At 47.1% G+C, this 14,734-nt stretch overlaps 1 protein-coding gene and 1 long non-coding RNA gene across 2 annotated transcripts in view; one reads left to right on the top strand and one right to left on the bottom strand.

The window, feature by feature from the left end:
• The window catches only part of TGIF2 (TGFB-induced factor homeobox 2), a 16,794-nt gene extending 10,740 nt beyond the window's left edge, over positions 1-6,054 (top strand). The window contains exon 2 of the mRNA XM_010829215.1: positions 3,068-6,054. Within this exon, the coding sequence (XP_010827517.1) occupies positions 3,068-3,589 (522 nt within the window). The 3' untranslated portion in view covers positions 3,590-6,054. The remainder of the gene's footprint in view (positions 1-3,067) is intronic.
• The window catches only part of LOC104980479, a 20,116-nt gene extending 5,544 nt beyond the window's left edge, over positions 1-14,572 (bottom strand). Inside the window, exons 1-2 of the long non-coding RNA XR_824269.1 lie at positions 14,521-14,572; positions 13,343-13,430 (exon numbers count right to left, since the gene is read on the bottom strand). This is a non-coding gene — a long non-coding RNA (uncharacterized LOC104980479). The remainder of the gene's footprint in view (positions 1-13,342; positions 13,431-14,520) is intronic.
• Between the last annotated feature and the right edge of the window lie 162 nt (positions 14,573-14,734).

Here is a 14,734-nt window from a genome sequence, read left to right as displayed (position 1 = left end):
TTATCTACAGAAGTCTCTCTTGTCCTTATATACTACCTTTTTATTCCTATCTGCTTGCTTCCTAGCACTTGTTGGCAGTGATGGTGATGTTTGTTCACTGCCAGTCTCCACAACCAGATGGACTTTAAGCTCCAGGGGACAGAGTGTGTATCTGTTTAATTCACAGAAGCACCCCCAGCACCAAGAACTGGCCTGGCACACTGTATTCACTCCGTAAATATTGAGTGAGCACGAAGTCCTGAAAGGGAGGGCAACAGGAAGGTGAGAAGTTCTAACTTGACCATACCAGTGAATAAAATAAGTTGGGCTTTGGGACTCTGGTATCCTGAGAGAAAGATGCCAGAGGGTAGGGGTTGTTGTTCCTTCAGATCCAAAGGGCCAGGCTTAGGGAGCCCTGGCTGGAGGTGGACTCCTGCCTGACTTCTTCAGGCTCAGCTTTATGTATGTTCTTGAGTAGAATGGGAGTTGATCAAACACATAGAGCTGATAAAACCGTTAGCAGAAAATTGTGTAGATGTATGGCCCATAGGTTCGCCAAGAGTAGGATATGGTTGAAGTTATCTAGCATGCACGCACGCACACACAGTGCTTAAATGGCTACTGCCGATGAACCCTTCTCAACGAAAACACCTAGAAACATGCCTAGATGTGTGGGTGTGGACCACGCTTCAGCCATGCTTCATCACCAGCATGCTCCCACAGTCTTTCTTCTCTGCAGTACTTCGTGTTAGCGGGAAAGGGATTCAGCCTCTTTCTTCCAGCAGTAGCTCCTCCAGTGGAGGGCAAGAGGGAGAAGGACATGGAAAAAATGATAAGGGGTTGTATTTGCCTGTTTAAGGAGAAACAGGTATTTATGAGCTTACACTAGCTATGCAGCTAAGAAACTGTTTCCTGGTCTAATCCATAGCTTTTAAAATAATGCCCAGGTGAGCTGTTACAGGATTGATCATGTTACTCCAGGCTGTTAGGAGTAAATGAGAGGAAAGGGGATATGAGAGGCTGGTGGTGTAGATGCCAGCAGTCATGCCATAATTAGGTGCCTTCTCCTCGCGGGTGTACAGAAACTGTTCACACTTCTAAACTATTATCTGCCCTCATGGTGTCATTCATTCAAATATAAAAAACTGTTAGGCCCTACAGCAGCTGTGGTCTTCCCTGGTGGCTCAGATGGTAAAGAATCTGTACGCAATACAGGAGACCCAGGTTTGATCCCTGGGTCAGGAAGATCCCATGGAGGAGGGAATGGCTGCCCAGTCCAGTATTCTTGCCTGGAGAATTTCACGGACAGAGAAGCCTGGCGGGCTGGGGTCGCAGAGTCAGATATGACAGACCAGCTAACACACTGCAGCAGCTGTAGGTGGAGAGATGTGTTTTGAAACCATGTCCTCTGTCCAGCCCAATTTAGATCAGCCAAGACTTGTAAGAGTAGGCCTTCTCCAGATAGAGAAGTGGGTGTTGCAGAAAGAACGAATGTCATGTGCAAAAAAGCATGGAGACTTTTTTTTTTCTTTTTTAAGCACAGGGCCTCAACAAAGGCTGGTGAGCAATTTCACACTAAAAATTATACAAGGGCTGGAAAGATAGGCCATGAACAGGGGAGGGGTTTAATACCCAGGCCCAGGAGTCTGGACCTGATCCTATAGGTGGTAGGAGACAAATGGCAGTTTTCTAGAACAAGGATAATAGTGTTGCATTTTACTTTAGTTTTTAAAAAATATTTTATGTTTTAGGTGCATTTGGTCTTAGTTGCAGTACACAAACCATCTTTGTTGTGGCAGGTGGGCTCTGTAGTTTGAGGTACATGGACTCTAGTTGAGGCGCAGGCTCAGTAGTCATGGCACGTGGGCTTAGTTGCCCTGCAGTATGTGGGATCTGAGTTCCCGGACCAGGGACTGAACCCACGTACCCTGCATTGGAAGGCGGATTCTTAACCACTGAACCACCAGGGAAGCTCTGGGATACTGCATTTTAGAAAGTGACAACCAGTGGCAAGGCTGAACTGGAGAGCTGTGAAGCTGGGGACTATGAAAAAGAGTCCAGACATATACAGGACTGGGTGCTGGACATGTCCTGGCTTTGCAGCATACCACTTCACAGTAAGAAACGTCATGCCTTATGCACAGGCCCAAGAGGATTGATCTAAATCAGCTCGACAGGAATGGGGTTGAGGTTCATGGTAGCTTTTCCAGCAGCATGTAGGAAAAAGGATTTACGTATGTTGGTCGAACGCACATTCAGCTAGAACCACTGGCCCTGGTTTTGCTTGGAAACAGTAACTTTTCTTCTACCTGAGAGTCCCGTAGTATCTCTGTGCCTCTTTCCCTGGCCTACAAGAAGACTGTTCTAGAATCTCAGGAGTGAATGAATCACCCTTGGTCGTGTCTCTCTTCTTTCATACATCATATCCAACTGGGTACCAGTTTCCCAAATAGATCAAACATTTGTCATCTTTTCATCATCTCTCTTAACCTAATTTGTACTAAAACCTTTCGCTCTGCTTCCACTCTTCTCTACATCACAAGTCACTTCTTTGCTTAAAACTCTTCTACAGCTCCCCATCACCCTTAGTATAAAGAATCAAGTCCCCACCATCAGAGATAAGTAACCTCTGGTTTCCACTCTGAGTTCCATCCAGGCAGGATGGCGCCTTCTCTGAGCTGACCTTGCTGAGCTTCTCAGAGGCACTTTGCTGCCACCTAGTCTTTTCAGAGGTACATCCCTCCCGATTGAATGCTCTTCTCTCTGGCCTCCCACCTGACCTGCTGCTTTTCCTTCACATCTCAGTTTTTGAGCCTTGTCCTCAGAGACCACTACCTTGAGTCCTCGCAAACTTGACTGGGTCTTCCCACTGTTGTCTCCAACAGCACTGCCGTACTGTCCCTTCATTGGCTGGATCATGGTTGCATTTTATTTTCATTTATATGATTTCTTTTTTAACTCTCCCCAACATCTGTCTGAGGGCTGCAGTTGTACCTGAATTGTTTGCTGTGTTCTGGGGCCTGGAATGGGGGTTTTGTAGCTGGTTTTAATTGAGGAATCTGATCCCAGTTTCTCATTCTCATTCCAGATCTGTAACTGGTTCATCAATGCCCGGCGGCGGCTCCTCCCAGACATGCTTCGGAAGGATGGCAAAGACCCCAACCAGTACACCATTTCCCGCCGCGGGGGCAAGGCCTCCGATGTGGCCCTCCCCCGCGGCGGAAGCCCCTCCGTGCTGGCTGTGTCCGTACCGGCCCCCACCAACGTGCTGTCCTTGTCCATGTGCTCCATGCCGCTCCACTCGGGCCAGGGAGATAAGCCAGGAGCCGCCTTCCCACAAGGGGAGCTGGAGCCCCCCAAGCCCCTGGTGACCCCTGGTAGCACACTCACCCTGCTGACCAGGGCTGAAGCTGGAAGCCCCACGGGTGGACTCTTCAACACACCCCCGCCCACACCCCCAGAGCAGGACAAGGAGGACTTCAGTGGCTTCCAGCTGCTGGTGGAGGTGGCGCTCCAGAGGGCTGCAGAGATGGAGCTCCAGAAGCAGCAGAACCCATCACCCGCCTTGCTGCGCACTCCCATTGCCTTAGTCCCTGAAAACCCCAAGTAGGCATCCGCCAGCAGGGGTGCTCAAGGTTCGAGCCCGCTGTCCTGGGTTTCCATTCTGGTTCCCCTTCCCACAGAGGGTTTTCTTTGGATCACTGCCAAACATCAGGATCATCTCCTCTGTCCGGAGGTCTTCAGCAGGAAGACACCAACCGGTGTCACTGCTCTGTGATGGGACCTCTCTGCTGACTCTGCCGTTTCTCTAGGCCTCCTCGGTGATGAGACCAAGACGTGGGAGACAGGCGTGGTGCTGCTGCTGCTGCTGCTTCAGAGAATCCCCAGGACGCCTTTGTTCCAGCCTGCTCTCCTGGGCTGGGCACGGGAAACCGGCTTCGTTCAGACCTGTGCTGGGTCCAAGTTGCCCCTGACAGGGCCTCTTTTTGTTAAGCCAAGGGTGGACATTCCAGGTTCATAAGTGTGAACAAAAGAAAAGAGGTACTGACCAGATGTAACAGAACCGAGTCCAGTTGGATGTTTAGGTTTTCGCCAAACTTTGTGTTTATTTTTCCCTCTTTGCTGTGGTTTGCATGAACAGGCGTAGTTAAACCCGGTGTAGGGAATGAGAGTGCATTGCCTGATGGAGCCTGATGAGCTGGGACTAGTTCACCACTGCAGCTGGGGATTGTTTTACAAGGAAGGAGTATTTTCATTTGCGGGACCATCTAAATCTCTGCAGATTTCCAAATGGTTGTTTTGTTGTTGGTTTGGTCCCGGTCACCCCCCTCCAGAAAAATAGCAAAAACACTTTCATGGGCTTTGGCTTTTCTGCATCATGCACAGAAGGGGATCAAGCCACACCAGAGAGGGTCCAACAGAGAATCCGACCAAACCTTCTATGTGCAGAGCAGAGAAGGAGGATAAAAAGAGGTGTTTTTGGTTTTGTTTTTTTTTTTTGGTTTGGTTTTGTTTGTACTGTATGGTGGGGGTGGGGGTGGGGGAGGTAAGCTAGACTGAGGCAGTGGGGTGGTTTGTTTTTTTATTTCCCTCTTTAATCTCTTCTTTTTATCCTTGAAAGCTTCACCCCGTGGCCTGAGTTTTAAATTCCTTCTAGGAACTTGGCTTAGTGGGGCCAGAATGTCAAAGTTCCCTATAGCTCCTGCTTGGAGAGAAGTGAGCCATCTACTGGTCAGGAAGCCCTTAAGTGGGCAGCTTTTCCCATGATGGTGGCCGGAGACTATTCCCGGAAGAAACGTGGGATTGGTGCCCCGCTGCTGCCTGTGGACCTGCCTTGGGAGAGGCTGGGGCTAGAAGCCGGTTATGAAGCCTGGTCTCTGTGAGTGTCTCTTTGTTGCACCTTTCTGTAAATCAGAGCTGCAGAAGCCCCTGCCCTGAACTTCACAGTGAGAAAGATCAGTTAAGTCTTATTCTTCCTTCCCCTTCCCCCTTTTTTTTTTTGCTGTTTTATTGCTGATAGCATTCAACAGCAATATACTCCCATCTTATAGTATATCCTAAGAAACACTAATCCTAGGTTATTAGCTGAAATATTTTTGTTATGAGTAACATTGTTAGTGGGCCAAAAGAGGTCAGGATACTCAGCCTGTAGTTTCCTGAAGTTGCCAGGTTGGGCACAGGAGCACAGTTGCTGGGTGTTGGTTGACTGGAGTGAGCCTGGCCAGGAGAAAGGCAGCAACATGTGTTCTATCCTTCTGGGATGATTTCCTGAAGACTTCAGGGAGGCTCCCCAATTTCTGAGTGGCTTGGCCCACCCATTGCTGTAGGAATGGGGATTGGTTAAGAGAGGGAGCTCTTTCTCTGTTAGCAGGCGAGTCTTCTAGGCTCTCTCTTCCACTTCCTCTCCTCTCTGGGCCCTCTCCTTGCATGTCCCAGGGGGATCAGGGACCCTCACCCTCCTGAGGCCCCGCTGGGGAAGAATGAACATGGCAGCTTCAGGGTTAGTGGAGGCTGCTGCTTGCCCGGCCTCTACCACCCCATCCCGTATCTGTGAGCCCAGGTCTGGCGTGACTGTTGCAAAACTTACAGCAGGGGACTCTGGAAGTGTATTGGGCTGGGGGTGGGGGGACTTTCCCTTCCCACAGTGCACTGAGCAATAGAGGGTGGTAAGGGGTGAGGGAGCCGTGCTGCTGAATTCTGGTTGGCATTCCCCCCTTGTACACGATGGGGAGGCTGGGGGTGGGGCAGGCTCTGCTTGGTCTGGTTGTGAGAGAAGCCTGGAGGAGAAGCACAGTTATCCCGTTGAATTATTTGAGCGAAAAACTACTGTAAATAACTTGTTTTTGTCTTTTGTCAAATAAAGTTGTCTTTTTGTTTTTGTCTTTGTTTTTCAAAGCAGAAAGATGATTCACTATGACCCTGGGCCCAGCCTGGAGACGGGACAGTGGCTGAGTTCTTACTCTGCCTTAGTTCTTTCACCCTCTCTCTAGAAGCTGCTTTTAAGTGTCGTGTACTCTGTGTTTCTGTTTCCTGGAGAAGGCAGTGGCACCCCACTCCAGTACTCTTGCCTGGAAAATCCTATGGACGGAGGAGCCTGATAGGCTGCAGTCCATGGGGTCGCTGAGGGTCGGACACGACTGAGCGACTTCACTTTCACTTTTCACTTTCACGCATTGGAGAAGGAAATGGCAACCCACTCCAGTGTTCTTGCCTGGAGAATCCCAGGGATGGGGGAGCCTGGTGGGCTGCCGTCTTTGGGGTCGCACAGAGTTGGACACGACTGAAGTGACTTAGCAGCAGCAGGCCCCAACTGCATTCCATATCTTTTAAATTACTTATTTATTTTGGGTTGTGCTGGGTCTTCATTGCTGCACGAGGGCTTTCTCTGGTTGCAGCTAGCAGTGGCTACTCTCCAGTTGCGATGCAGACACTTATCGCGGCAGTGGCTTCTCTTATTGAAGTAATGCAGACTTTGGTAGTTGTGACCCACAGGCTTAGTTCTCCTGCAGCATGTGGAATCTTCTCGGACCAGGGATCATTCCCACATCCCCTGCACTGGCAAACGGGTTCTTAACTACTGGACCATCAGGGAAGTCCTGTATCCTTCCATCAGTGTGCAGGGAGCATCTGTATCCCAAGCTGGACCAGCCTTCCCTGGGGTCAAAAGTTCTGCTTTGGGGATGCTAAGCTATAAGGCGATGGGGAGCTGGCAGCTTTGTCGTCCTGCTCTCCTAATGAGGAAGGAGTGTGACGACAGTGCGAAGCCAGCACAGAAAGCAGCAGAGACGATACATGGACTCTAGTCATATCTAAAACCAGCACCATCTCTGAAATTCCCTATTATGTAAGCTAGTAAATTCCCCTTTTTGCTTAAACTAGCTGTGTGTTGCATTTCTGTTATGATGAAATGACTTAACAGCCCAAACATTAACTCTTTCATACACTTAACATTCACCAAAAAATGAGATGCCCTTCTCATAGCTAAAGAAATGGGATTTGTTAAGTTACTTGGCCAAACTTACACAGCACTTACACAGTGCGGAGTGAAACCAGGGTATGAATTCAAGTCTCTCTTGGCTTTAAGGTCACTCTGAAGTCAGTCCCTCCCTTATGTAAACTAATGATGGATGGTTCACTGCCTGCTGGCATCCAGCTATCTAACGTGGTTTGAGCTAAGCACTAGAAGTTTCTCTCATTCAGCCAAATTGGCTTACTGATTCTCCCCAGTACACCTAGATGTACCTAGATGGAGGACGTCTAATCTCTACCACAGGTCAGTTGTCAGGAATTTGGAAATGGAGCCTCCCTGCTCAAGTTCCCCAGATTACAGTGCCCCAGCTCCCTTAGCCATTTACCCAGGGTCCTGGTTTTCCCACTTCCCTGTCAGTATCCCTCAAGCTGGACAGTTAGCCCTGGGGTTTGGCAGAATAAGAACATGGTAGAAGGACTCAGGGGCTTCCCTGGTGGCTCAGTGGTAAAGAACCTGCTTGCAGTGCAGGAGACTCAGGTTTGATCCCTGGGTCGGGAAGATCCCCTGGAGAAGGAAATGTCTACCCACCCCAGTATTCTTGCCTGGGAAATTCCGTGGACACAGGAGCCTGGCGGGCTACAGTCCACGGGGTTGCAGAGTCAGATATGACTGAGAGGCTTAACACTTTGAGGGTACAATTTAGGACTCTGGATTGTAAAAGGACACTTTAGTTTGGAAGCTGCAAATGTGAAAGCTCCCAGAGGAGAGGGGCCAAGTATGCCTTGGTCTGGCTGTAACCTTTCTGTGTTAGCCCCTGAAACTTTAGAGAATAAACTCGGGAGACCTGGAAATAATCATCACTACTGCCAGTGTTACTGTTTTCCAAACCATTCCTCTGTGATCTAAGCCTGGGTACAAGTTCTGGCTCTGTCACTTAATTAGCTGTTATGACCACAGGCAATTTGGTCTACCACTTCCAAGCTTCAGTTTCCTCATCAGTAAAAAGGAACAGTAATACTCATCTTTTCAGAGAATGAAATAGGATAATCTGTATGTTATTGTTCTTACCTGGCTTCTCTGCACAGGGCTGAGAGTAATACAGAACGATTAAAGTAACTTGCCTAATACCACAGAGCTTCTAAGTGGCAGAACTGGGACTGATGGCCCAGAGAAGTAGTCCTTATGCATCAAGAGAGCTTACAAAGGTGCGCAGACCTTACCCCCAGAGAGTCCAGGAATCTGCACCCTTCAGTGATGCCAAAGAAGATTCTCTTGCTGCTGCTCCAGGGACCTGATCGTTTATAATCAGGGTTCTGATTTACCCAAGGAAACTTGGGTTGGGAAGACAGCATATCATCTTTCAAAGTTACAAGGTGAGAAGAAGGCTACCACCAAGTAGTCCCCTAAAACCATTCGACTTCTCAAAGCTGTAGCGGCCTGAAGGTTAAGTGTAGCCTTCTTGAGATGGTCATTTTCATTACATAAGTAGTCCACATTCACTACAAATTTTAAGTAAAGGTACAGTAATCTCCCACCCATAGTTTTACTTTCCACATTAATTTATCCACGGTCAACCTTGGTCTGAAAATATTAACTGGAAAATGCCAGAAAGAAACAGTTCATGAGTTTTAAATTTCATGCTGTCCTGAGTAGCATAATGAAATCTCCCACCCTCCAGGCCTGGAACCTGAATCACCCCTTTATCCTGTTTGTTCATGCTGTATATGCTACTCACCCCACCTGTTACTCAGGAGCCTGCCTGGTTATCAGATCCACTGTTGCTATACTGTGCTTGTGTTCAAGCCACCCTTATTTTATTTAATAGTGGCCCCAAAGTACAATAGTAGTGATGCTGGCGACTCAGATCTGCTCTTACTGTACCTGATTTATGAATTAAACCTCATCATAGGTATGTACACATAAGGAAAACATAGTATACCTAGGATAGCCACAGTTTCGGGCATCCACTGAAGGTCTTGGAACACATACTCTGTGGATAAGGGAAGGACTACTGTTTATAGGACAGGAGTTCAGTATAATGACTAAGATCCCAGCCAGCTTTGGGAGAAAAACAAATGTATGTAAAACATTTAGTAAAGCTGGCACCTGGTAAGGGATCAATGGGCTTCCCAGGTGGCACTAGTAAAGAACCAGCCTGCCCATGCAGGAGACAAGAGGCATGGGTTCAATCCCTGGGTTGGAAAGATCCCCCTGAGGAGGGCATGGCAGTATACTCCAGTATTCTTGCCTGGAGAATCCCATGGACAGGGGAGCTTGGCAGGCTACAGTTCTGTAGGGCTGCAAAGAGTCAGATACAACTGAAGCAATTTAGCCTGCACACATGCGAGGGCTCAAAAATGCTAGTAAAATATTTCTTTTAGGCAAAAAGAAGAAACTCGGGCCTCTAGTTCACAACCAGTGCTCTCTTCCCAGCACCTTAGTTTTCCCCCCCCTCAGGGCACCTGGTTTCTGTGATTCCATCTGTTTCTCTCTGAGGCCACAATCTTGCCCCTCAGAGCATACCTCCCTCCAAACCCTGCTACAAGCAGCTGCAGCGTTACAGGGGCATTCAACTGAGAGAACACTCTCGGTCCCAAGAGTGACATACGTTTAACTGGTGCTAAAAAAAACAACAAAAAAAACAAAAACCCAACCTCACAAAGCCAAAATTTCTCCTTCCAAATCTGACTCTTCATCAAGTTCTTTTCCATCTAAGACCACCCAAGACGTTTATTTTAACCAGATGGATCCACTGGGTTTCAGCCAAATTCCCCACTTCCTAAGATAAGGAAAGCTTTGGGTGAAAGGAAGAAAGGGAACCAGTCTCAGTGCCATGAATGCCTTCTAGGCAAGGACCTTCCACGCTGCCAGCTTGGCTTTGTCTGCTCCTAGAAGGCTAAGGGGCTTCCCTGATAGCTCAGCAGGTTAAGAATCCTATAATGCAGGAGACCCGGGTTCCATCCCTGGGCTGGGAAGATCCTCTGGAGAAGGGACAGGCTACCCACTCCAGTATTCTTGGGCTTCCCTGGTGGCTCAGACAGTAAAGAATCCCCCTGCAATGCTGGAGACCTGGGTTCAATCCCTCAGTTGGGAAGATCCCCTGGAGGAGGGCATGGCAACCCACTCCAGTATTCTTGCCTGGAGAAATCTCCATGGACAGAGGAGCCTGGCAGGCTACAATCCATGGGTCACAAAGAGTCGAACACGACTGAGAGACTAAGCACAGCACAGAAAGATAAGAGGAGGAACACAGATGAGGTTTAAGATGCCTGTTGGACCTCGAACTTAACCAAGTGACCTTGGGCTGGACTGCAGGATCTAAGCAGCTTTCCAAATAAAACTTCTGTGACACTGTCCTCCTCGCCCGTAAAGATAAATGTAGTGAATCTTGGGGTTCCAATCAGAACTTCAAAATACAATATGACGTATAAAGAATTAACTCTTCTTAGGGGGAAGAAATAGTTATCTCTGCATATGGTATGATCAGTATGTAGAAAACCCAAAAGATTCTAGACACAGAAAAACTGTTAAACTAATACATGGATTCAGCAATGCTATAAGATACAAAAATCAGCTATTTCAATGAGATATCTGAAAAGGAGGGGCTTCCCTGGTGGCTCAGTGGTAAAGAATCTGCCTGTCAATGCAGGAGACGCAGGTTCCATCCCTGCTGTAGGAAGGTTCTGCATGCCGCAGAGCTACTAAGCCTGTGTGCCACAACTCCTGAGCCTGTGCCCTAGAGCTGGTGTTCTGCAACAAGAGAAGCCACCGCAATGAGAAACCTGCTTGCCACAACTACAGAAAAGTCTGCACAGCAACAAAGACCCAGCATAGCCATAAATAAATACAAATTACTTATAAAATCCAAAAAGTACATTAAAATAATTCCACTTACAGCAGCATCAAAAAGAATAAACTACTTAGGAATTAACCAAGTAAGTGAAAGACTTACATGTCAAAAAAACTACAAAACATCACTGAATGAAATTTAAAAATATACAAATAAACAGAAAACCATTTCATGCTCATGGATTAGAAGACTTGATATTGTTACTACAAAGCAATCTACAGAATCATTGCATTCTCTATCAAAATCCCAATGACTTTTTTTTTTTGGCAGAAGTAGAAAAACTCATCCTAAAATTCATATGGAATCTCTAGGGATGTCCAATAAGTGAAACAATTTGAAAAGTAAGAACAAAGTTGGAGGACTCACACTTCCTGATTTCAAAGCTTAACACAGCTATAGTAATCAAAAGAGTGGCACTGGCATAAAGACAGACAAACAGACCAATGGAATAAAGTAGACAGCCCTGATATAAACCCTCACATATATGGTCAAATGATGCCAAAACCATTCAGTGGTAAAAGGACAGTCTTTAACAAATGGTGCTGGGAAAACCGGATATCCACATGTAAAAGAATAAAGGTGGACCTTTACCTAACACTAAAAATTAACTCAGACCAAAGACCTAAACGTAAGAGCTAAAACTATAAAACAGAACATGAAAAAACTCGATGACATAGGACTGACAGTGATTTCTTGAATGTAACACCAAAGGCACAGGCAACAACAATCAAAAAATTAGACAAACTGCACTTTATTAAAATTTAAAACTTTTGTTTATTGAAGGACACTTCTTGTTTTATTTCCCTGATGACATAGTGCAAACTTTACAATAAAAGTTTTATTGACCTGGTACTTAGCACTTGACAAAGCTTTTGATTATATATTCTTATGAACATATAATCTGCCCCACTCCCCCCAAAAAGGACATGACCAACAAAGTAAAAAGGAAACTTACAGAATGGGAGGAGGTATTTGCAAATTACATATAAGGGATTAATATCTAGTCTATACATAAAACCCCTACAACTCAACAACAAAAACCCAAAAGACTAGACTCAAAAATAGGCAAAGTTTTGGAATGGACATTTCTCCAAAAGAGAGAAACAGATGGTCAGCAAGCAAGTGAAAAGATGCTTGACATCACTAATCATTAGAGAAATGCAAATCAAAACACGATGCGTGCCACTTTACACTCATTAGGTTGACTGTTTAAAAAAAAACACAAGTGTTGATGAGAATGTAGAGAAACTGGAACTCTTGTGTATTCTTGGTGGGAATGGAAAATAGTATGGCAATAATTCAAAAAATTAAAGGCAGTATGATATGATTCAGCAATTCCACTCTGAGTATATACCCAGAAGAATTGAAAGAAGAGACTTGAACAGATGCTTTGTACACTTATTCATTGTAGTAGTATTCACCATAGCAAAAAGGTGGAAGCAGCCCAAGGATACCTCAATAGATAAATGGATAAACAGAACACTGTGGACATTTAAGAAAGTTATTATTCAACCTTACAAAAGAAGGAAATGTGACATGCTATGACACAGATGAACCTGGAAGACGTGCTGCAAAGTGAAACAAGGAAAAGACAAATGCTGCCATTACACTCTTAACGAGGAACTCAGTCAAATTCAGAGAAGAAAGCAGAATGGTAATTGCCAGGTGTTGAGGGGAAGGGAGAGTGGGGAGTTAATAGTTTAATGAGCACCGAGTTTCAGTTTTTTAGGATCAAAGTGTTCTGAAAATGGGTGCGACCACCAGCAAATGTACTGCACCGGGTCACAGAGCTACACGTTGAAAAATGGTGAAATTCTGGACTTTTCTGCTGGGCCAGTGGTTACAAATCCATCTGCCAATGCAGGGGAAGCAGGTTCAGTCCCTGCTCCAGGAATATTCTACCTGCCTGGCAACTATGCCCATGCGCCGCAAGTGCTGAGCCCACGTGGCCCCAGAGCCCACGCTGTGGCACAAGAGAAACCACCTCAGTAAGAAGCCCACGCACTACAACTCGAGAGTTGCTCCCACTTGCTGCAATTAGAGACAGCCCGAGCTCAGCAGCGGAGACCCAGTGCAGCCAAAGATGAATACGTAATTTTTAAAATTAAAAAAAGAGTAAATCCTAAGAGTTCTCATCACAGGAGACTTTATTTTTCCTTTTTCATATTCGTCTTTCTTTTCTCTTTATTGTGTCTATCTCAGAAGGTGGGTGTTAGCCAATCCTACTCTGGTAAACATCTCAAAATATACGTAAGTCAAACCATCATGCCGTGGACCTTAAACTTACACAGTGACGCACATCATTTTTCAATAAAACTGGAAGAAGCTTATTCAGCACGAGCCTCCCCTTCCCTCCCTAACTTGTGGATTTATTCCTCACCAATAGCAGACGTGGTTTCATCTCCTGGAATACTCTCCTCCTTTCCCCTCCCTCTTCCTTATCTTAACTCCTACTCTTCCCTCCGAGTTCAGTTCCCTAACAGCCCAGATCAGATTCCCCATTACAATCCTCTGCCACTAGACCCAGCAGGCTAAAAACTTACTTTTTCTGTCTCTGACTCCAGGCCAGGTATTCTTCCAACAGTCTGTGATAGAATGATCTATCTCCAGCACTGCATGCCATCAGGGAGTCTGTAAAATAGGTTTTATATCAGTGATGCATGTCCAAACTGGAGTGAGCTGGTTAGGCTTTACTCTAGGTTTGCACAGGGGAGATGGTTCAGAGGAGGGAGGGCTCATAATGTGAAAGTGAGGACGAAAGGTGTACACCCATGTCAGGTATATGGCCATGCCACCGGGTGTGGACAAAGTAATGTCTGGTGAAGTGTGTATCATCTTTGGTGCCCCTCTAGTTTGCGGGGTCTTTGTTCAGGTACCAGGGATTGAACCAGATTCCAGGGGAGAGAAAGCATATCGAGTTCTAACCACTGGACCTGCAGGAAACTCCCCAGGGTGCAGACTTTGAAATCAGACAGACCCAGATACTAGCTGAGTGATTCAGAGCAAGTTACTTTGGCTCTATAAACCCACCACACAGGACCCATGTGCCTGTTACTTTGTACACTGTGCGCAGGGCACCACCTGGCGGGCTGGCTGAAACTCTGATTATGGGCCCCGCCCCAGACTTTCTGATTCAATGGGTCTGAGTGGGATCTGAGAATGTGAATCTAATCGAATTCCCAGGTAATGCACCTGCTGCTGGTCCAGAACCACACTTGTGAACTACTAACCAAGCGCGTAGCAAGGACACGCTCGCTGGAAGAATGCTCAGATATTCTGATGCCACCTTTCTCCCCTAAGGAGTCCTCAGCTGGTTCCAACACGCTCGAAAGCCTTAAAAAATCATTTCCCCTCTTTGGATCTCAGGGCTCATCTGTCAAAAGAGGCCGCTAGGCATGAAGAGACACTAAAGTTACTACTACACAAAACAATGAACTTTCTGAACAAGGTCCTAAGGGACTTGCAAGGTTAGGGGAAAACAAGCAAGGGCTAAAACCTGAGGGGCAACTTGGGGCCCCCGGGCAGCAAGGCTTGGGCTCCAAAGGACGCCTCGGGTAAGGCAGGGCCGTGTTCTGCCCCGCTGCTCGAGGGACATGCTGTGGCGGATTGGATGAAGCTCCTGTTTAACCTCGCTTTCCTCGGTGACATCGTTTTTATGCTTCCACCGAGCCTCCTCGCGCTCATGGCGTCTTCGTTACCAAGATTGTCCCTTCCCTCTCACCTTACTGCGGGGTCAGCGGAAGCTTGCCGTCACGTCCCCGCGCATAGTGCGCTTGCGCCGAAGCGGCGTCTGTTCTTGCGCTCGGACAGCTGCGCGGCCGTGGATTGGCTGCGTGTGCACGTCGGCGGGAGGAGGACGCGCGGCGCTGCGTGGCTCCGCCTTCCGCGCGCCTGGTCTCTGCCGAGCCAACAGAGCCCGGGAAGGCGGAGCCACG

Source organism: Bison bison, unplaced genomic scaffold (assembly GCF_000754665.1).
Source record: "Bison bison bison isolate TAMUID 2011002044 unplaced genomic scaffold, Bison_UMD1.0 scf7180017864500, whole genome shotgun sequence".
NCBI classification, from domain to species: Eukaryota; Metazoa; Chordata; class Mammalia; order Artiodactyla; family Bovidae; genus Bison; species Bison bison.
The sequence above is the reverse complement of the archived record's forward strand: the minus strand, read 5'-3'. Positions and strand labels throughout refer to the sequence as shown.